This window comes from Aquarana catesbeiana, linkage group LG09 (assembly GCF_042186555.1).
Source record: "Aquarana catesbeiana isolate 2022-GZ linkage group LG09, ASM4218655v1, whole genome shotgun sequence".
NCBI classification, from domain to species: domain Eukaryota; kingdom Metazoa; phylum Chordata; class Amphibia; order Anura; family Ranidae; genus Aquarana; species Aquarana catesbeiana.
The window spans coordinates 283,889,741-283,912,577 of record NC_133332.1 but is presented as its reverse complement, the minus strand read 5'-3'; the positions used below and the strand labels follow the sequence as shown (position 1 = coordinate 283,912,577).

At 43.0% G+C, this 22,837-nt stretch overlaps 1 protein-coding gene across 1 annotated transcript in view; it reads left to right on the top strand.

Annotated features, from left to right (window-relative positions):
• Positions 1-22,837, top strand: part of ADGRD2 (adhesion G protein-coupled receptor D2) — a 1,056,485-nt gene that overhangs the window by 169,615 nt on the left and 864,033 nt on the right. Inside the window, exons 8-11 of the mRNA XM_073600363.1 lie at positions 863-1,135; positions 2,127-2,238; positions 10,573-10,692; positions 14,351-14,471. Coding sequence (XP_073456464.1) covers positions 863-1,135; positions 2,127-2,238; positions 10,573-10,692; positions 14,351-14,471 — 626 coding nt within the window. The remainder of the gene's footprint in view (positions 1-862; positions 1,136-2,126; positions 2,239-10,572; positions 10,693-14,350; positions 14,472-22,837) is intronic.

Genomic DNA, 22,837 nt, shown 5'->3' with positions numbered 1-22,837 from the left:
GTTATCATGTAGGTATACTGCCCTGTGTCACAGTCTCTTATAGCCTAGGCCATCTTCATGTAGAGCAACAATTCTTTTTTTCAGTCGTCGGAGAGTTCTTTGCCATTAGGTGCCATGTTGAACTTTCATTGACCAGTATGAGAGAGTGAGAGCGATGACACCAAATTTAACACACCTGCTCCCCATTCACACCTGAGACATTGTAACACTAAAGAGTCACATGACATCGGGGAGGAAAAATGGCTAATTGGGCCCAATTTGGACATTTTCACTCAGGGGTGAACTCACATTTATTGCCAGCGGTTTAGACATTAATGGCTGTGTGTTGAGTTATTTTTTGAGGGGACAGCAAATTTACACTAATGTAAACTCAACTTTACATTGTAGCAAAGTGTCATTTCTTCAGTGTTGTCACATGAAAAGATATAATAAAATATTTACAAAAATGTGAGGGGTGTACTCACTTTTGTGAGATACTGTATATATATATATATATATATATAATATTTCTGCACAGGAATAAAATGACATCAACATCAACATTGGTATGAATTTGTTTTCCACATCACTGAATACTTGAGGTGAATATTCACACAATGTATTCTGTAATTATTCTCAAATCCATTAGTACATCAAGCTTGCCATCTTGTGAACCAGTAGAGAGGTGTGTGGGGGTTATGAATGAGTATGTAGAGCTTGAAAATTAAAGTTTGAGTTTGATATTTTATATACTGAGCACTGAAAGAGAGGTATCTGTCAACAGGTAACTGAATGAAACACTCATGTCATAATCAGTACTTTAAATGTTTGAACATTTTCAAAACATATTCAATGTTGTAATTGCCTTGACTGTTTGTTTCAGATTCCAGAACACTCCTTCTCCAGTGAGTGCTACCACTTTAATTTTTCAGAAGCACTAGCAGGTCTCCAGGCCATTGAGGAAGGGCTAGAAACAGATGGAAGTTCTTTGGATACCATGGATGTTCTGGGTGTTATCCAGCTTCTGAAAGAAGTGGCTGATATGGATGTAATTGAGAGTGAAGAGAACCTAGAAGACTTGAGTCACCATTTTGTACATGTCACAGGAGAGCTTCTTGATTACCATGACCCAAATCTTTGGTCTGAAGTTGATTCGGTACATAATACACTTTTTTTTTCTTTAGTCATGCAATGTGTTTTTTTTAAGCTGCATTCCATTGGGATCAAAGTTTGTGGGGATGTGTGTGTTTATAGGTTGGTTAGGGAAGAGGAATAATGCTTGATTTTCCTTGGGGGGGTGGAGTCAATTTCAAGTGCCCAGCAATCCTAGGCTGGTGCACTTCAGGTACTTGAAACTCCTTGAGTGGTATGCAATGGTTGAGGGTGCTTGACAGGGGACGAGGGATAATGCTTGATTTACATGGGGGGGTTGTGTAGATCCCAAGTGTCCAGCAGTGCTAGGGTGGTGCACTTCAGGAGCTTGTACCTCCTAGGACTGTATGCAACTGGTGAGGGTGTCTCAGTCTTTCGGTGATATGTTGCTAGTGCAGGTGCCTATGGATTTTATGAGGATCAATGGCAATAAGTCTAGGAAATAAAAAGAAAGTCATTGGTTCTTATCAGTCCGAGGGGGCATCAGTTGTCAGTGATTAGTTGGTGAGCACGCAATCTGAGATGGCGATAATGGTTCACAAGTTTATATGCCACTAATCTGAGGCGAAGTTGGGTAATTGAAAGTTTGTAAGCATGCAAGAGAATGTAAGTTTGAAAGATGGAAGTAACCATGTATATGGGGAAAGATGATTGGAGGTGTTAGTACTAAAGTTCTGTTTCTTTTTACCTAATGCTATTTGCATGTTACCATGGCAGTAGGTTTTATGTTATAGGACTGGAGTTGTCCTGCGAGGATAGTTGTAAGAGATGTACATTTAGTTTCCAACTTATACATTTTTTAGCCTTTTTGCTTTATTTCCATCCTCTCCTAACAGTTTTTTTTAGGAGAACACCATTCCATAAATTACTATCACACTTTAAAATAAATGTTTCAATACCAACTCTGGTGCAAATTAAAGTATAACTGAGATTTAGCCAGCTTTTGTCTCTAACCACCATTGTGTCTCTAAGTGCAATACACAATTCTGTTGCAGGTTATTAAAGGACCAATGACAATAATTCAAACAGTGGAGAAAATGGCATCCAAACTTGTTCTACTTCTTTCTACTGAAAAAAATGAAATCTGCATACATCACAGGAATCTCGGTAGGTTGACACAGATTGCATTGTTCTTTTCCAATATCATTCCAAAGGTACAAAGGAGCAGGCAAACCCATGGAGCGATTGGGGACATAATATGTAAATTTATACTTTTGCCACCCAAGGAAGAAGTCACCTGATTTTCTCCTTTTCTGATGTGAGAAAAGATAGATAGATAGATAGATAGATAGATAGATAGATAGATAGATAGATAGATAGATAGATAGATAGATAGATAGATAGATAGATAGAAAAAAATCCCCCAAATTGCAGTAGTCTTTGTTTTTGTGAGTGATTGTAAGTCTATTAGGTGGATACTGGGAACATAAACATGCATTATATCACTTATATTTAAAATAAGTTATAATGCTTTATTTGGTACCTTTTAAGTAGGCATGACCCATAAGGCTATGGCCAGGAACTGCAAAAGGAATTAAAAAGTCTTACATTGAAGCAGTACATAGCGCAGTGGAGCCTTCTTAGAACAATGCTCATGGGAAGTCAAATACCTATTTAAATAATGACACATAACAACTTGTTGGCAAAAATTGGCCGCGGCATGTTTATTGGTGCATTCAAATCAGTAAATAATAATAAAATCTTGATAATTTTATTAATTCATAAAATTCTTAAATTTCCAACAATAAACTTAAAACAACTCAGTCTTAAAACACGTGAGCATACAGAATATTTATAACCAAAGTCCCCCCTACAAATATGAAGGGTGACAGACCACATAACATGCTTAGCGACTAGGAAGGGAGAGTGGGGAGCTTGTTGTACCGACGCTGACTAGCTGACACTGGCGGGAATATTCCTGCAAGAGGGTCCTATATATAATAAGCCCCCTTTCCAGAACATTCCCAGGAGTCACATGACATTCTGGGAAATTCCCAAATGTCATGTGACCATGTTTTCCCGCAACAATCCCATTTAAAATTTCTTAAAGGGACCTTGTCCCTAATAGAGTAAATATGTATATATCCGTATATTTTGTATTTATTTTTTAATAGAAGGAGGGGCGACCGCATACCCATGCTGTCAGGCTTAAAGCCTCCTTAGTCCATGGGAATGCAGGCCGTGCCTACCCTCCATGAATACCAAAAAGTCAAATACTGTACCTATTTAAATAATGACACATAACAACTTGTTGGCAAAAATTGGCTGCGGCACATTTATTGGTGTATTCAAATCAATAAATAATAATAACAACATCTTGATCATTTTATTAATTCATAAAATTCTTAAATTTCAAACAATAAACTTAAAACAGCTCAATCCTAAAGGACTCAAGCATACAGAATATTTATAACCAAAGTCCCCACACGCCGTGTTTGAAATCTCAAGCCACGGCCAATTCAATGCAGTTTTGAAACCCTACATTAAAGATATCTACTCAGATTCCTGATAGATGAACGCCATCTGATCCTTATAGTCCAGCAAAACCACCCTCTAAATCACTATGTCTGTAGGAAAAACCGCCAATTTGTGGTATGAATTTTTCCATAGACTTGTTTAAACGCTTCCTAATTTTCTTGAAATTTTTTTAATGGGTATCCTGCAGCCGAGCAACTATCTCTAAAAAGATTATTTTGGTATTCAGGGATGCTAACTTGAATCTATGAAGGTCACGTTTCATCATAAACATAAGATCCAGTGTTCTTATTTTCCCAACATCGTTTCCCCCTAGGTGAACGAGTAATACATCAGGGGCCGGCCATAACTCAAGCAACCTGGAGAGATAAAAACACAAATTTGACCATTGAAGATCTCTAATTCCTTTCCAGCATATTTTAAATTTTTCAGGATCCAGAGACAAATTGGATGTATAGCAGTGCTTCATGGCTCTTTAATTTGCCCAATACACAAAAGAGTGGCCCAGGATCCAAATATATCTTCTAGTGCATAGAATTAAAGAGATAGATCAGGTCTGACATAAATTTGAAAACATTGTGATTCCCATCTACCCAACCTTTTGATTATTGCATCATCCAATCCCATCTTTGCGGCCTCCGTAGCCGCACCGATCCTGAGAGAGTGAAAGGTAAACGTAAATTGTTGTAAATCCAGCTTCTGCATGCATGCTTTTAAAATGAAATTGAACGGATACCTAGTGAGAGGGAACCCATCTTAATGAATCAGAAAAACTCCTTCACCAACTGGCCAAGATGCTAGATATCTGTTCCCTGATCTGACTGTACAGCTATCCACATCTTCACAGTGGGATAGAGAGTTCCAAGCATCCTTACCCTTACCTGTCCTATCTGTTTTTGAAACAGGGATTAACAATCGTATCCCTGTCTCAGAGATGATCACATGATGTTTCAGTAAACCCAAAACTGATTTCTTGTTTTTTGGTAATAATTCGGATATTTGGAGGGCGCCCAAAAAAAAGCTAAAACAAAAGCAGAATTAAATAGCACAACCTCGAAATAAAAAGAACACACCAAAGGAGTAGTTGAACACCAATTTTTTTAGTAACTGAATTGAAATAGGTCTCCTATTATCCAGAACAGAATGACTCTTCTTATATCCTTTAAGAGCCTGCTGGATGGAAAAGAATGTTGTACATGGAGGTAAGTTTCTTAACTTAAGGAAAAATGATACACCAGCCAGGGTTTTAGCAATGTGACTATGAGATAACTCTGACTGCATTAAACTACATAAAAACATCTGAATATCTGTTTCAGAAGGAGAATCAAATTGTATGTCAAGTTCCCTAGCAAAGTTGGTCCACCTGTGCCATGTGGCTGAATATTCAGCTCATGTACTGTCCGCAACAGAATGTCTTATTGAATTTGCAAGAACTTCTAAATTAGGCTCCATAGATGTTCTGAACATGCGTGACCTTCCTTGTCCGCATTTGGCAGAAGTTGACGGAAGTATCTAAGCAATTTGACCACCGGTATGGATTTAGCTGACAAGCAATTCACGGCATATATAACTCCTTTATTATCTGAATTATTCAGGATTCTTTTATTGGCAAATCGCTCACCCCATATTTCTAGAGCTACTACTAAAGGGAATAGTTCCAATACTACTATACTTTTGGTGGCTCCAATTTTTTCCCACCTATCTGGCCACTTACCACAGCACCAGTGAGTCTTCCAAATTGCCAAGAATCCACATGAACCTGCAGCATCTGTATATAATTCGAGGTCAGATGAAGATACAAATTGCTCCTGAAAAAATGATCGACCATTATATATAGTTAGGTCCATATATATTTGGACACAGGCACAATTGTAATACTTTTGGCTCTGTATGCCACCAGAATAAAATTAAAAGGAAACAATCCAAATGAAATTGAAGTGCAGACTTTCAGCTTTAATTCAAGGGGTTGAATCTAAATATCAAGTACAAATTTTAGAAACTGCAACCATTTTTATACACAGCCCCCATTTTCAGGGGCTCAAATGTAATTGGACAAATGAATGTAATCATAAATAAAATGTTCATTTTTAATATTTTGTTGGGAACCCTTTACTGGCAATGACTTCCTGAAGTCTGGAACCCATGGACATTACCAACGACTGGGTTTCCTCCTCTCTGATGCTTTGCCAGGCTCTAACTGCAGCTGTCTTCCCTTGTTCTTTGTTTGTGGTTCTTTCTGCCTTTAGTTTTGCCTTCAGCAAGTGAAATTCATGCTCAATTGGGTTGGTATCAGGTGATTGGCTCAGCCATTGCAGAATATTCCACATCTTTTCCTTCAAAAACTCCTGGGTCGCTTTTGCAGCGTGTTTTATATCATTGTCCATTGTACTGTGAAGCGCCATCCAATCAACTTTGTTGTATTTGGCTGAATCTGGGCTGACAGTATATCTCTAAAAATTGCAGAATTCATCCGGCTGCTTCTGTCTTCTGTCACATCATCAATAAACACCAATGACCCAGTGCCATTGGAAGCCATGCATGCCCATGCCATCACACTGCAAGCTCCACCATGTTTTAAAGATGATGTTGTGTGCTTTGGATCATGAGCTGTTCCAAGCCTTCTTTTTCCTTCCTGTCATTCTGGTACAGATTAATCTTAGTTTCATCCATTCAAAGAATGCTTTTCTAGAACTGGTCTGGCTTTCTTAGTTGTTTTTTGGCAAAGTCTAATCTGGCTTTTCTATTCTTCAGGCTTATGAATGGTTTGCACCTTGTGGTGAACCTTCTAGATTTGCTCTCGTAAAGTCTTTTCTTGATTGTAGACTTTGATAATGATACGCTCACCTCCTGGAGAGTGTCCTTCACTTGTCTGGATGTTGTGATTGGGTTTTTCTTTACCATAGAGAGGATCCTGCGATCATCTACCACAGTTGTCTTCCGAGGATGTCCAGGCCTTTTTATGTTGCTGCACTCACCAGTGCATTCTTCTTTTTCGTCAGAATGTACCAAACTGTTGATTTGGCCACTTCTAATGTTGCTGCTATCTCTCTGATGGATTTGTTTCATTTTTGAAGCCTTACAATGGCCTGTTTCACTTGCATGGACAGCTCCTTTGAACGCATGATGTAGGTTCACAGCAATAGATTCCAAATGCAAATACCACACTTAGAATCAACCCCAGACCTTTTACCTGCTTAATTGAGGAAGAAATAATGAAGGAGTAGCCAACACCTGTCCATGAAACAGCTTTTGATTCAATTGTCCAATTACTTTTGGTCCCTTGAAAAGGGGGGGTTGGCTATTCTTAAGAGCTGTAAATCCTAAACCCTTCCTCCGATTTAGATGTACAGACCCTCAAATTAAACCTGAGAGTGTGCACTTTTAGCCATATCCATGATATAACTATAGCTTGAATATGTTTTGGTAAATACCTGAAAAATATACAATTGTGCCTGTTTCCAAATATATATGGACCTAACTGTATAGCAAAGAATTTCAACCAAATCAGCAGGTCCTCAGTGTCAATCTGATGTTAGAAAACAAAGATTTCATGTCTGACATAGCTAAATACAAGCAACGCGAGAATATCCTGCCGACAGGCATGATTCTTGTCGCAAAGGCCTATAGACCTAATAGTGATTTTATTTTTTTTATAAAACTTTTTTGCGCCTAACAGACACAGAAATCATGGCTTTTATTTTGTTAATTTTTGAATCAGGTAACTGAAATTCAAATATTTCGGTGTCTATCCTTATACCTGAGAATTCTATGGATGAGGATGGAAAAACAGTTTTTTCGCTAATGGAATACCAAAATGCTGAGCGACTACACTAAACAGTTGGAGCATAAGTAAACAAAGAGGGGAATGAGCCGGGCCAATGAAGAGGAAATCATCAAGGTAGTGCAATATACCTTGATAACAGTTTCAAAAGCAACTACCAATTGAGAGAAAGGATGCAAAATTTTCAAAATAGGCACATGATATGGAACATCCAATAGGAAGGCATATATCGAAATAATAGTTGCCTTCAAAATACATACCTAAATAATTGGATGCCTAAATTACCTAAATATTGGTAGCCTAAAAGCAGCCTTTATGTCCGCTTTTGCAAGCAGCGCAGCTTTATCAAATCTCCTAATCTGCTGAATAGCATCCTCAAACGTGCAATAAGATACAGATGACATGCTAGCATCTATTTCATCATTTAAAGAGGTGCCCTTATGGAATGATAGGTGGTGTATTAGGCGAAAAGAATTTGGCTCTTTCTTGGCTATGATCCCTAATGGAGATATTCTAAATTGTGCAAAAGGGGGGAGCTAAAATGACCTGCTATTCTACCCTCTTTGATTTCTTTAACTAACTTCTCTTTAACTATATGTGCATAATTAGCCACCGACTTTAAATTATTAACCAATTCGCAGGGAAACTTTTGGATAATCTTTCAATTAAAAACTTGGCTGTCTCCTGGTATGGATATATTTCCAACCATTGCTGCATGCTTGTTAGTTTTACTGGTGTGTATGCTTTTTGTATACTTATCTCTCGGGGAGCCTTGAAAATTGGTATTCCTTTTGAAACACCTGAGTAAACTCCTGAACAGTGTGAGCATTCATGCTTGTAATTGCAAGAACCCCCCCCCCCCCCCCCATTTAAACTAGTTCTTGTTGTATGCAAAGCAATATCCTCTTTTATAAGGGTACACTGTAGATTGTGGCTGCTGCCTGGTATAACCTAACGTCTTTATTACCCCACTTTAGTGATGGATATATTGATAGCTTTTGTCTAAATGTTTCATCATATTGGAACCATGCTAGTCCTCCGAATCTCTTATAGGCCTCTAGCACATGTTTCATATGTTGAAAAAGCCCACTGCAATATTCTGGGTGTTTTTCACCAAACACACTAGCGTATATGGCAAATAACTGCAACCAGTTATTAAAAGACCTCCCCACTGGCTTTCTCCTATCATCCTCTAATTTTTCATATGATTTTTTGTAAGCTCTGTTGATATACTCCTTCGCAGATAAAAGTAAGTACAAAATGTCCACAAATTGACCTTTCCAAATTTCATCTTGAGGAGAAAGTTGATATCCTAAAGGCGAGATCTGGCATGGCAACGTTTCTTTAAAACATACCTTAGGGACCGATAAGCTAGACATAATAATCTAAACCGGTAACAACATTTGAGGATTAACATTAGCTGTTGGGGAAGAAAAACTATTACAATTGCCTATATTGCTTATACTGACAGTATTTCTTCTTTCATTAGACCAGATACTTACATAATTACTGCTGTCATTTACTGGTGTATTATTACTGTCAGCCAATCAATTAATAGGCAAAATAATAGATTCCATGATGTTATTAAGTGTATTTGCTAACTCACCTAGACCACCAGGTGGCGCTGGAGCATTGGATAGAGCTGAAGCAGCATTGTGCTGCTCTCTGTTGCCTCCAGTGGACAGCAGCGGGATGTCTGTAACACTTGCGCAGCCTGGAGCTTCGTGCTGCGTTAGTGAAGTGCTGGGCATGCTTGCATATCCAAAACTCCTACCTATAACACCGCCCGTTCTTCTCCTTGATGCTGCTCCTCTTGCCCGCCACTGCCTCTGGGCGGCGATGGGGACTGAACCCTCCTCTTCTTCCTCTCTCTTAGGCTGACTCTCCATCCCTCATTAGTAGTTGCTTCTTCCTGCCGTGCCATGCTACCTACTTCTCGCTCGGGGGTAACGGGCAGCCGTGTCGTGTTTGCATGTTTGGTGCTGCTGCGGGCTTCTTGCGGCTGGTCTACCTCTGCCTCCCTGGGAAATACTGGGCACATCCATGGCTCTCTGCACTAGTTGTTCCCTTTCTTCTCCTCTCTGCTCATTATCCTCTTCAGCCATGGCGAGGCTCCTCCTAAACCAGTCTTCCCCGCCGCTGTCCCCTGCTTGCTACAGCACTTGTCGCATTAGGGATTTCACGCTGACTAGATGACACTGGCGGGAATATTCCTGCAAGAGGGTCCTATATATAATGAGCCCCCTTTCCAGAACATTCCCAGTGGTTACATGACATTCTGGGAAATTCCCAAATGTTATGTGACCATGTTTTCCCGCCCCCAATCCCATTTAAAATATCTTAAAGGGACCTTGTCCATAATATAGTAAATATGTATATATCCATATAATAATTTATTTTTTATAGAAAGAGGGGCGAGCGCATTCCCATGCTGTCAGGCTTAAAGCCTTAAGCCTTCTTAGTCCATTCTATCACAAATCCCCCAAAAAAGGAGAGAATTCCTCGTTTCAGGATATTGGGCGGAGCCAAGCAAGTTTTTTTTTATGCCTCATGGCTAACTGCATCCAGAATTATTGGTGTATTGCACAGCTATAGCTGTGCTATAGCCAAATATTACAGAACCATTTATTCCAAACTGCATTATTTGTTATTTTCTAGCAATCCAATATCTGAGACGCATAGTTTTATTTACTCCTAGATTGTAGGTACAGTTATTGCAACAATTATCTAAACATTCTGGAGTGAAATGTGGTTATTTGTGTCTAAATTCTCTTTGTGGCAACTAAAAAGCTTGAACATTTCTGAATTAGAAAAGAAACTGTCAGTACTGCAAACTTGTCATGAATTCCAAAATAATTTTTGTCTTTCATAAAGAATAAAATATCTGATTTTTTTATTGAAGCACAGTGAAAAAATGCAAAAAAAAAAAGCAAATTCTATTATTCAGGGGCTTATTCATAAAGAAGCATTTTGACATTCAGCAGACTTTATCTGCAGGTGAATCTTTCAGGTTTGTGTGTTTTAAATTACAGTGATTGATCCTCCATTTGCGAATGTTTGGTGAATATCACATGCAATGCATTATATATAGACTGTCTGCTTGCAATTTGTGTGGAAAAATGAAGGAAATAGATGTAATTAAACATTTTGATAACCAAGGTGCCATTCTCCATTTCTCCCATTAGAAATTAGTGTAAGTAAAGTGGATGGGAATATTGATAAGCACATTTACAAAGTACAAAGCACCAAGAGAGTGGATAAAATTGAGATTCCTGGGACTGAACTCAAGATAATCAAACAAGAAGGTAAGACCCCTAAAAATGATTTCAAAGACAACTAGACAGTGGGAACTAGGGACCCTTCCATGTAATTACACATAGGAACCAGGGGCGGATCCAGGGGGGGCAACAGGGCAATTGCCCCCCCTGAAATAATAGCACACTGACACTCTGAAATTGTATATCCTGCTGCCGCTCCGCTGTGCCGGGCCGAGTCTCTCTCATGTGCCGATCAGCAGCGGCGCCGAGAGAGGGACTCGCGTGTGGTACAGGCGGCGGCAGTCACTGACACTGAAGGAAGGAGGTGGGTGGAGCCTCTTCCCTGCACTCGTTGCTAGACGCCAGGCGGCCCTGGCGTTAGCAACGAGTGACGTCAGTCAGGTCAGCGTCAGTCACACTCTCAGCTGAGCCGACCGGCCGGTGTGAGTGTGTGACTGTGTGACACACACAGCCTGGAGCGGCGCCTCCTATACATTACATACAGCAGAGAGCAGACAGCAGTAACTCAGTGAGTGTGACTGTGACACAGCCTGGAGCGGCGCCTCCGAGGAGTCCTATACATACAGCAGACAGCAGTAACTCTAACAAGTATATAACAACTGAGTGCACTGCAGCACACAGCACAGGGATTCTATACCAATAGGGGGCTCTGCACTGAGGGGGGATTCTATGCTAATCGGGGCTCTGCACTGAATGGGATTCTATACTAATGGGGGGGCTCTGCACTGAGGGGGATTCTATACTAATGGGGGGCTCTGCACTGAGGGGGATTCTATACCAATGGGGGGCTCTGCACTGAGGGGGGATTCTATGCTAATGGGGGCTCTGCACTGAGGGGGATTCTATACTAATGGGGGGCTCTGCACTGAGGGGGGATTCTATGCTAATGGGGGCTCTGCACTGAGGGGGATTCTATACCAATGGGGGGCTCTGCACTGAGGGGGATTCTATATTAATGGGGGTTCAGCACTGAGGGGGAGTCTATACTAATGGGGGCTCTGCACTGAGGGAGGATTCTATACTAATGGGGGGCTCTGCACTGAAGGGGGATTCTATATTAATGAGGGTTAAGCACTGAGGGGGGATTCTATATTAATGGGGGTTCTGCACTGAGGGGGGGTTCTATACTAATGGGGGGCTCTGCACTGAGGGGGGTTCTATGCTAATGGGGGCTCTGCACTGAGGGGAGATTCTATACTAATGGGGGGCTCTGCACTGAGGGGGAATTCTATACTAATGGGGGGCTCTGCACTGAGGGGGGATTCTATACTAATGGGGGGCTCTGTACTGAGGGGGGATTCTATACTAATGGGGATTACAACATCTCTCTGCTGCCTGTCTCTGGGACACAAGAGACCACCTTAGCAGGTGGCAAGTGACAATCTTCATCTGGTGACAGGTGACGTGGCAAGTGACACACTCGGGGCTCCCACTGATTCTGCATTATGGTGAGTTAAACTATTTAATTTTTTATAACAATATAATAATAGTAATAATGCGCTTCAATCATCCTGACACCATAACAACCATGGTGCCGTGATGATTGAAGCGCCAACACCAGCCATTTCTCCGATAGATGTACCCCAAAAAAATATATTTTCTGGCAGTGCCCCTCACGAGACTAGACTCTGGATCCGCCCCTGATAGGAACACTAATCAGATAGCGATTTTATATCTTGGTAATCTTTAGTTCTCACAAACTTCAAAATACTATCACTGGCCACTGTTTTAGAAACAGAATAAAATATGATCATGGACAACCACACACACACCCATCCCACGCAGTTACAATTAATTATGACTTTTTCCTACTTTCCTTAAAGTTAAGCTCCAGCCTTACTTTCAGTCTTGCACAGTTGTACAGGCACCTCTTCTGTACTGAAATTTCTTCTTCAGAATTTTCTGCAGAACTGCATCAAGTCAGACAAAGCTTGCCTCTTTTCCCGGCTTGAGGTATTTTAGAATAATCTAGCCTTTTCCCCCCGCAGCTTTACTGTCACTGGGCCTTTCATTCATTGGATTTCTGCGCTTTCAATCATGGAGGATTAGCATCACATGGGGTGTTACTTAGGGCCATCTGTGTGCAGTCTATTACTCTTTAGTTTGCTGAATCTCCCCAGGGCAAGCAGTCCTTTGAAGTTATACACACAGGTTGAGAAGTCTTAACCCACATCTTTTTACTCATGGGGTAATTACTTTCAGTTCCACAGGGGACTATTTTTTCCTAATTGTTTTATTAACTCCTAGTATCCATTTTAGTTCTTTGGGTCCAGGTTCTGCAAAACTTTCCTTGAAGGTTACATGCAAGGCCACAGGCAAGAATATGTGATTCAAGTAGAACTATGGGCAAAACTTTTTTTTTCATTTTGGATAGAGCATGGGAGAGTTATAACCTCTGTCAGATTTCTTTTTGCCATCTGTGTCCCATTGCTGAGATTTCCCTTCACTTCCTGTCCCATAGCCAAACAGGAAGTAAGAGGAAATCCCTGCACATTAAGGGAATTCCTTTGCGACCCCTAGGTCACCAGAACTAATGTCTCCATTGGAAGATTTCCCCAATATTACTTTTTTGGGACAACCTACATTTTGGGATTTTCTTTTACTTTACTTTCAATGATAATGGTAAACAGGACAAATAGAGAGGGGGGAATCTCCCTAACGGGGGTACAGACAGCAATAAAAACTGACAGGGGTTCTAATCCCTCATCCCTCTCCACTCTATCCAAAACTAAAAAAAATGCTTTGCCTTTAGTTTTTCTTTAAACCTGACTTCATAAAGGCCTTCAATTCCAATTTGTCAGCACAAAAGTATTTTTCTTTATTCAAATATAATTATAATATTTCAACACATTATGTGTCATTCACAAATTAGTGACAAGTACAAAATCTAGTGACTCATAGAAATCAGTCTGAATTCACTTTACACAAATAATACAAGTACAACATAGATCCTGACTTGATACTACAGGTACTGTACTTTGCACTAAGCACTTAATTCCTTTAATTGTGAAGAATAAGTTAAAGTTAAAGCAGACCTTGCATGGGTACCGGGGACATCCCCTTGCAACACTGCTTCCTCTTGGGAAAGCTTAGTAACCCAAATCCTGCAGAGAGGCATTATGCTAGAGTGATGCTTCAAACATTTCAGTACTTTGCAGAACAAAGGTTTATTAAAATATAAAATACACACTCAAATATACAGTATTGTACAAAGGCAACATATTAAATTGTTAACAAAAACCAATTTACAATATTTGCAATTGCAGGGCAATTGCAGGCTTAATGAATCAAAGGCATGTGGGTGTTAGAAAAAAATGTTCTCTCTTCACTTCATTTTAGTTAAAAAGTTGAATGTGAACATTATAATATAGAATATAATATTCATAAGTTGAATAGTTCATAAGTTTAATTTTAACATTATAATATAGAATATAGAATATAATATTCAAAAAATTAATTAAAGGCATGTGGGTTTTAGAAAAATTGTTCTCTCTTCACTTAATTTTAGTTACTGTGGCAGATAGAAAATTTTTTAAAATGAAACATAAGTTTAATTTTAACATTATAATATAGAATATAATATTCAAAAAATGTCTTGTCTATAGTCAGTTGTTAAAGAGTTGTAAATGTTGTAGTTTCTCTACTTACATGTAATGCTATTTCTATCATTGGTATTGTTTTTCAGGTCATACAGATATTGCTGTGGTGAACACATGGTTCGATCTTAACTCATTTGAACATTTGTTTGGTGGTGGCAGTCCTAATTTAGTTCAAGGAGATAGAACAGTACTGGATGGAGAATACAAGTAAGTTTTTCTATAGTATTATAATCTAGGAATGAGAGAATTCCTTTGGAAGCTGCTGTTAAAATGTGAACCTCAGGGTGTAATCTAGCTATTGGATCCCAAAGTCACTGCTCCATATCTTCCACAATATCTCTGTTCGAATGTAAGTGCAACCTATTTTGAATAAATGTGGAAGTTCTGAAGTAGTACACTATGGGAGTTAATCTGTCTTAAATGAGGGAATTGCAGGCCTAAAATGCTATACGTGGTTTACCCAGAGAAGTACATATCCATTGAGGAAAGTGGAGAAAATAAGGAGAGTATCTAGCAGAGAAGCCTGGTTGTATACCCCAACAGGGGAAAGCAACTTTGGACCTGGGAACAGGTCTAAATTGGAGGTTAGCGCAGTGGTGAAAAGTGGTGGGAGTCACAGTATATATATGTCATAGAAGACCCACAAGGGTGAAGGATTAAGGAAGATTGGCACATAGTGAACACTTTAAAGAAAAGTTATTACATGAATGGACGAGACATGTGCCACATATGAGCTGAGTACTCACATATGCACTGTGTATTTTGTTTTTTAACATGTGGAGGAATGTATCATGTCACTGATTACTTTATTTAGAATTTTTGGGATTGATTTATATTGTTGTATATATACACACACACACTGTAGTATAATTGGTTGATTTGTTAGTTTATGAGAGGCGCAGCCAACATATTTTCACTTTTTGTATATTAAAAATATATGGCTTATTCCATGGCACGTATAAAGTAGGAATTTACAAATGTATTTACACACTTCAAACTGATTAAAGTCAAGCAGTGATGAAGGAAAAAGCATTCTCTGCTTCCGTGTCATTAAAACAATGAGGTAATAGTCTAATGGAATGAAATTAGCATTGATAAAATGTAAGAGCAGAAAAGGGAAAAGGAGGGAGTGGTTGGTAGAGAATAGTAATGATAGAGCGGTTAGATTAATGGGACATGGGCAGGAAGTTACCTTCTGGGGGGAGGAAACAAAAGAACAGGATGGAATACCCCTGTCTAGCTAAAGTGGAGGATAGTTTTAATTGTAATAGGGAGTGCGATGCTTGAGCTATAACTTGTAGTTAGGGGTCATGGTTTTAAAGAATTGCCAAGTCTCCACGTCAGCCTGAACTGTTCCTCCTCCTATGTAGGGTGGAGCTAAGGTCCTCCATATGTAATATGTAAAAAATCATTTACTTTAGAAAGCTGATGAGAACTGGTAGGTAGATGTGGTTGCTAAGAAATACATACTTTTACTGCATATACTGCATCAGGGTATTTATAATGTAGCGCCACCCCCGAAGGAGCCGCTTGGTGAATTTGGATTCTCTGATCTCCGCCTCAACTCTAAGAATGACCTCAGCCCCCCTGCACACCTGGTTAAATAAAATTACTGCAAACACATTAAAGGACACATGCGGTAAATACCGTTATCCTGACTGTGGATTATCACCAAAAATAAACACACACCTAGTAGTGATAAACAAGTTGAATATATTAGTGCGGTTTAAAGCATATGGAAACTTACAACACTGTTAAACCTTGCTACAAGTAGCTAATACATTAGAAAAGACAACCTTCAATATTTAGCAACTGCAGGTTGCAGTAATCTATATGCCCTTAACACAGGCGCTGAGAGGGAGGAGAGAAGACTTTTCAACTACTGAGCTCCTTCTGGGCCGCAAACACCCTTGAGAGGCAAATATGCAAAGAAAAGAATGGGTTACACAAGTACAGTAAACACAGTTCTGTAATGTTGTAGGTCCTGAGGTGAAGAATACTAGTGTCTTCGGCTAGCAAATGGTGGGGCCCTTGTAGATTTAAACAAGCTTACATGCTTACATGGAGCAGTAATCCCCTAGAATGTTCCGTTAGATAGAGATTAAAAAGGGCAAACTACTAGAGATGGTAGCTTCCAAACAAGCATCCCGTGACACTTAAAGGGAAATTGGTGTCTGCATGCAGTTTCAGTATGGTGTCAAGAAGGATGTTGGGTTTGCATCCTCTCACCCATCCTCGGTGCGATGACACAACGATAATCCCAGGTGCTTGTTCAGGCTCCTGATGCTCCTAGCGATGTTGTAAGGCACTGGATCTCTTGCTGATGGCCGATCAATATGACTGATAGTGAAACTCACAAGGTGAACAGGCAATGGCCGACCTGATACCCAGATGGGTATCTCGATCCCTGAAAGGCGTGGGTCATCTATGCTGAGCTGAGTGGTGCTGGGCTGCTGATTAGGGTCCCTGGACTAAATAGTAGTGGACCACGTGGCTATCTCTGCTCCTGGCTCCCCTCAGGCGTTCTCAGTCCTACATCTCCAGGCAGTCTCTGGAAAAGCTTGGCTTTCTCCCCTTGGATGCTGCCAGAGTCTCTCTCTCCGTCTCTCTCTTCAGACCGCTCTCCTTATTTTGCTCACAGACTCTTTTTCTCAGGCTTCAGGATATCCCTCCTCCTCTGTTGGGGCACACAGTCCCTGGTGTCTGACTCCTCACTCTGGCCCCTCAGTTCCTTTCCCTCACACATTCCTCCTCTCCTCAGTCTCCTGTCAGCCCTCTCTCTTTCTTTTCACCTCAGTCCTTCTCCAGCAAGCAGGATAAGGAGCCAGAAGGGATTCAGCAAAGCCAGTCTTTAAACAGGAACGCAGGAGATGCTTTCTTGTGATGTGACCAAGGCGAAGTCAGGAATGAAGTGAGCTGGAAAGCTTTAAGTAGGCGGGACTGACAAGCAGATCCACAACAGCTGGTTAACTGTGTAGAGAGGTGAGAGCTGGCAATTAGCTGACAGCTGAGCGGCCAGCTCAGAGAAGGAAGGGCTGAGCCAGTCCTGACAGTATCCAGGAGAGCCTGATGGAAGTCCGGATTGCCGTTTGGTACTGAAGAACTGAAAAGACAAGAAGTTAGATCCGAACCGGGGTATCAGGCAGAGCAGAGTCCGTTAATCAAGCAGAGGTCAGAACCGGGGTATCAGGCAGAGCAGAGTCCGTTAATCAAGCAGAGGTCAGAACCGGGGTATCAGGCAGAGCAGAGTCTGTTAATCAAGCAGAGGTCAGAATCGGGGTATCAGGCAGAGTAATCCGTGGTACAGGCAGAGGTCAGGGGTATCAGGCAGGCAGAGTAATCCGAGGTACAGGCAGAGGTCAGGGGTATCAGGCAGGCAGAGTAATCCATGGTACAGGCAGAGGTTCAGCACAGGGTTAATAGGATTCACAGGACAACAGCAGAGGTACAGGGAACAGGGCACAGCTGACGACAAACCAGCAACCCGACTGGGTGCTGGAGCCATCAGATGTAGCCCTCCGGCGAGCGTGTCAGCGCGACGTGCTACCGGGCACCCGCACGGGCCACGGCGCGCACACAGGCGGACCGCCGTGCACCTGCGCGCGCCACACCATCGGGCCGCGAACGTAGCGCGCATGCGCCCTGAAGCCCGGCGGACGGAGGCGGCCTGTGCCTCCTGACAGTGCCCCCCTCCTAAGGGCAGATACTGGACTCCCAGGCTGGACATCAATTCCGGATGGTCTCGATGGAAAGCTTGAATTAAGCGTGGTGCATGTAGGTTTTTTGCGGGTTCCCAAGAATTGTCCTCAGGTGGGTATCCCTTCCACTGGATCAAGTACTGCAGTTGCCTGCCCTTCTTCCTACAATTAAGGATGGACTCCACCTCGAACTCATTCTCCCCATCCACCCTAATTGGTGGAGGAGGAAGTTCTCCTCTTTCTGGAAAAGTGCTGTCCACCACGGGTTTCAACAAGGACACATGGAAGAGAGGGTGGATCCTGTACGTTCTTGGTAATGCTAGCTCCATAGCCACAGGGTTGATAATTCTCTTGATGGGGAAAGGACCAATGAACTTGGGCCCCAGTTTCCGAGATGGCACGGATAGTTTAAGGTTGGTGGTGGACAACCAGACCTCCTCCCCAATATTAAAAGTTGGGTTCTCCCTCCTGCCCCGGTCATACTGTTCCTTGTAATCCATTTGGGCTTTCTGCAACCTGTCTTGAATCCTCTGGAAATTAGCTTGTAAAGAGGTTATCCTGTCATGCACTGCAGGGACTGCTATCTCAGGAACATCGTTAGACAGAAACGTGGGGTGGAATCCGCAATTTGCCCAGAAAGGCGTTTGGTTGGTAGCAGCGTGAACGGAATTGTTATAAGCGAACTCCGCGTATGGGAGAAGACTTGCCCAATCATCCTGGGAACCTGAGCAGAAACACCGGAGGTATTGCTCTAGGGTCTGGTTCGTCCTCTCCGTTTGGCCGTTGCTCTGAGGGTGGTAAGCTGATGAGAGGCAGACTTTGATATCCAGGGCTTTGCAGAGCTCCCTCCAGAATTTGGACGTAAATTGTACCCCCCTGTCCGACACAATTAGGTACACCATGGAGCCTGATGATTTCTTTCAGAAAAATATTGGCCGTCTCCATGGCAGAAGGGGTGCCCTTCATGGGCAAAAAATGAGCCATCTTGGAGAGACGGTCGACCACGACAAAAATAGTGGTAAAACCCCCCGAGGCTGGCAAGTCCACTATGAAATCCATGGATACGTCAGACCATGGCCATTCTGGAATGGGCAGGGGTTTTAGTAGACCCCAGGACTTGGTGTTTTGGCCTTTGTTCCGCTGACATAGAGGACAGGAAGCCACATATTCCTTGCAATCCCGTCTCCACCCAGGCCACCAGAAGGAGCGAGAGACCAGCTCAGACGTCTTCCTTACCCCGAAGTGCCCTGCGAGTTTATGGTCATGGCACATTTTAAGGGTTAGTGACCGTGTCTCCCGAGGTACAAAAATTTTCCCACGGATCCAAAAAAAATTCCCATATCTTTTCAAGGAATGTATCTCTGGTTCCATACAAGAGTTAGACGAGGATTTGATGGATGACATCAAGTCCACCTGTGCCATCCCAAGGAAGTTTTGAGGAGAGAGGATTGTACTAGGTTCTGAAGTCTGGGAATCTGCCGAGAACATCCGCGAGAGTGCGTCTGCCTTTCCATTTTTTGCGCCAGGTCTGTAAGATATGTGAAAGTTTAAGCGAGAGAAAAAGAGAGCCCAACGGGCTTGCCTAGGTTTTAGCCGTTTTGCTGTCCGTAAGTACTCAAGGTTCTTGTGATCTGTAAAGATCATTACTGGGTGTAATGCGCCTTCAAGCAAATACCTCCATTCCTCTAGAGCGAATTTTATGGCCAGCAGCTCCCTGTCACCCACGTCGTAGTTTAATTCCGGCGGGCTGAGTCTCCGGGATGCAAATGCAACGGGGTGTAGGATGGCTTTAGGTCCTTGTCTTTGGGAAAGAATTGCTCCTGTTGCAATTTCCGAGGCGTCCACCTCCAATACAAATGGCTGAGAAGGATCGGGGTGGCGAAGAATTGGAGCAGAACTGAACAGGGTTTTCAGTTTCAGGAAGGCCTCTTGTGCGGCTTCGGACCACCGGAAGGAACCGTGCTGGCGGGTTAGCTGGGTGATGGGTGCCACTATGGCCGAGAATCCGATAATGAATTTCCGGTAAAAGTTGGCGAATCCTATGAACCGTTGGACCCCTCTTTTATCGGACAGGGCTGGCCACTCCTGAATAGCTTGTATCTTTTGGGGATCCATTGCGATCCCATTTGCTGATATGATGAACCCCAGGAATTGTACCACTGATCTTTCGAATTCGCACTTCTCCACTTTCAAATAAAGTTTGTGCTGCTTCAATATGGCAAGAACATTTTTCACGTGCCCCTTGTGTAGCTCAATCGTGGAGGAGAAAATGAGTATATCATCTAGATAGACAACAAGGAAATCATCCAGGTAGTCTCGGAATATATCATTGACTAGGTGCTGAAAAGTGGCTGGAGCATTACAAAGCCCGAATGGCATCACCAAGTACTCGAAGTGTCCAAACCTGGACCTGAAGGCCGTCTTCCATTCATCCCCGGCTCTGATTCTGACAAGGTTATAGGCACCCCGGAGGTCTAATTTGGAAAAGACTTTGGCGGATCGGAACCGTTGAAAAAGCTCCGGGATAAGCGGCAGTGGATACCTGTTCTTGATGGTAATATTATTAAGCTGCCGGTAGTCCACACATGGTCTAAGGGACCCATCCTTCTTCCTAACAAAGAATATTCCCGCTCCGGCAGGTGAGGATGAGGGACGGATAAAACCTTTTTCCAGGTTCTCATTGATGTATTGTTTGAGAGCCTCCAGTTCGGTCTCTGAGAGAGGAAATATACGACCGAACGGGATCTCTGATCCGGGCAGTAGGTCGATCAGACAGTCGTAAGGCCGATGAGGTGGTAGGCGGTCGGCCATCTGTTTATTGAAGACCTCTTGGAACTCAAGATATTCGGGGGGAATATGTTGGAGCCTATCTGACGGAACAGTAACCGTAGCACAAACTTTTGGGACCGAAGAGAGGCAATGTTCGGAGCAATACGGAGAGGAGAAGGATACTGCCTTAGTGCTCCATTGAATCTGTGGATCATGAGCCTGTAACCAGGGCAGGCCTAAGATGACTGGAAAAATGGGAGAATGAATGAGGTCTAGCCGTAGGAGCTCTTGATGCCCGGAGTCAGTGGTTACTAAAATAGGCAGAGTTTCCTTGGTGATTGGACCCGAACTAGGGAGAGACCCATCAGCCAGATGCACTTGTAGACCTTGAGCTTTAGTTTGCAAGGGAATACTTAGGTTGCGGGCCAGGGCTGCATCCATGAAGCAACTACAAGCCCCCGAATCAATGATGGCCGGTAGGCGAGACTCCCCTTCCGGTAGCTGTAGAGAAACAAACAACATTACGTAAGATTTTGGAGCATTGTAGTCTTGGCAATTCATCAATTTTGGCTGAAGAAACTTACTGGGCCTTATTGGGCAGCTGCGCAGGAAGTGTCCGGCTCACCCGCAATAGAGACACAAGTTGGATTGCCGTCTGCGTTGCCTCTCTTCTGAGGTTAGTGGAGCTCGAACCAGGCCAAGCTGCATGGGCTCGGCCTCGGGAGGTGTCGTAGACACGGCTGCCGTAGGAGATGGTGACTGCATGGGTGAGGCCCTGAACGGCGTCCACGTAGGGCGTGGACCCTGGAACCGCTCTGAGCGACGTTCCCGCAGGCGCCTATCCAGTTTCGTGGCTGCCTGAATTAACTCTTCCAAGGAAGCGGGAGTCTCCATTCTGGCTAATTCATCCTTGAGGAGTTCGGACAAGCCTTGACGGTACTGATAGCGCAGAGCCGGCTTGTTCCAATTTGTGTCGGCCGCCCATTTACGGAATTCCACCGTATAGTCTTCAATTGGTCTCTTCCCTTGGGACAGGTGGTGCAAGATGGCTTCAGCTGTAGCCATCCGCTGAGGGTCATCATAGAGTTTGGACATACTCTCGAAGAAGGTATCTATGGTGTTTAACCACTTAAGGACCGCCTCACGCCGATGTACGTCGGCAAGGCGGCACGGGCAGGCAAAATCACGTACATATACGTGATTTGCCTCCCGCGGGGTGGGGGGTCCGATCGGACCCCCCCCCGGTGCCCGAGGCGGTCCTGTTATGTCCCCCGGCGATCGGAGGTGAGGGGGAGGCCATCCGTTCGTGGCCCCCCCCTCGCGATCGCCGCCGGCCAATCAGATCATTTCCTTTGCTGCTGTATGCTAAACAGCAGCAAAGGAAATGATGTCATCTCTCCTCGGCTCTGTATTTTCCGAGGGGAGAAGACAGGTATGTGAGTGAAAACACACACACAGTAGAACATGCCAGGCACACAAAACACCCCGATCCCCCCCCCCGATCGCCCCCCGATCCCCCCCCAATCACCCCCCCCTGTCACAAACTGACACCAGCAGTTTTTTTTTTTTTTTTCTGATTACTGCATGGTGTCAGTTTGTGACAGTTACAGTGTTAGGACAGGTACTGTTAGCCCCCTTTAGGTCTAGGGTACCCCCCTAAAGCCCCCTAATAAAGTTTTAACCCCTTGATCACCCCTCGTCACCAGTGTCACTAAGCGATAATTTTTCTGATCGCTGTATTAGTGTCGCTGGTGACGCTAGTTAGGGAGGTAAATATTTAGGTTCGCCGTCAGCGTTTTATAGCGTCAGGGACCTCCATATACTACCCAATAAATGTTTTAACCCCTTGATTGCCCCCTAGTTAACCCTTTCACCACTGATCACCGTATAACCGTTACGGGTGACGCTGATTAGTTCGTTTATTTTTTATAGTGTCAGGGCACCTGCCGTTTATTACCGAATAAAGGTTTAGCCCCCTGATCGCCCGGCGGTGATATGCGTCGCCCCAGGCAGCGTCAGATTAGCGCCAGTAGCACTAACACCCACGCACGCAGCAAAAGCCTCCCTTAGTGGTATAGTATCTGTACGGATCAATATCTGAAATTT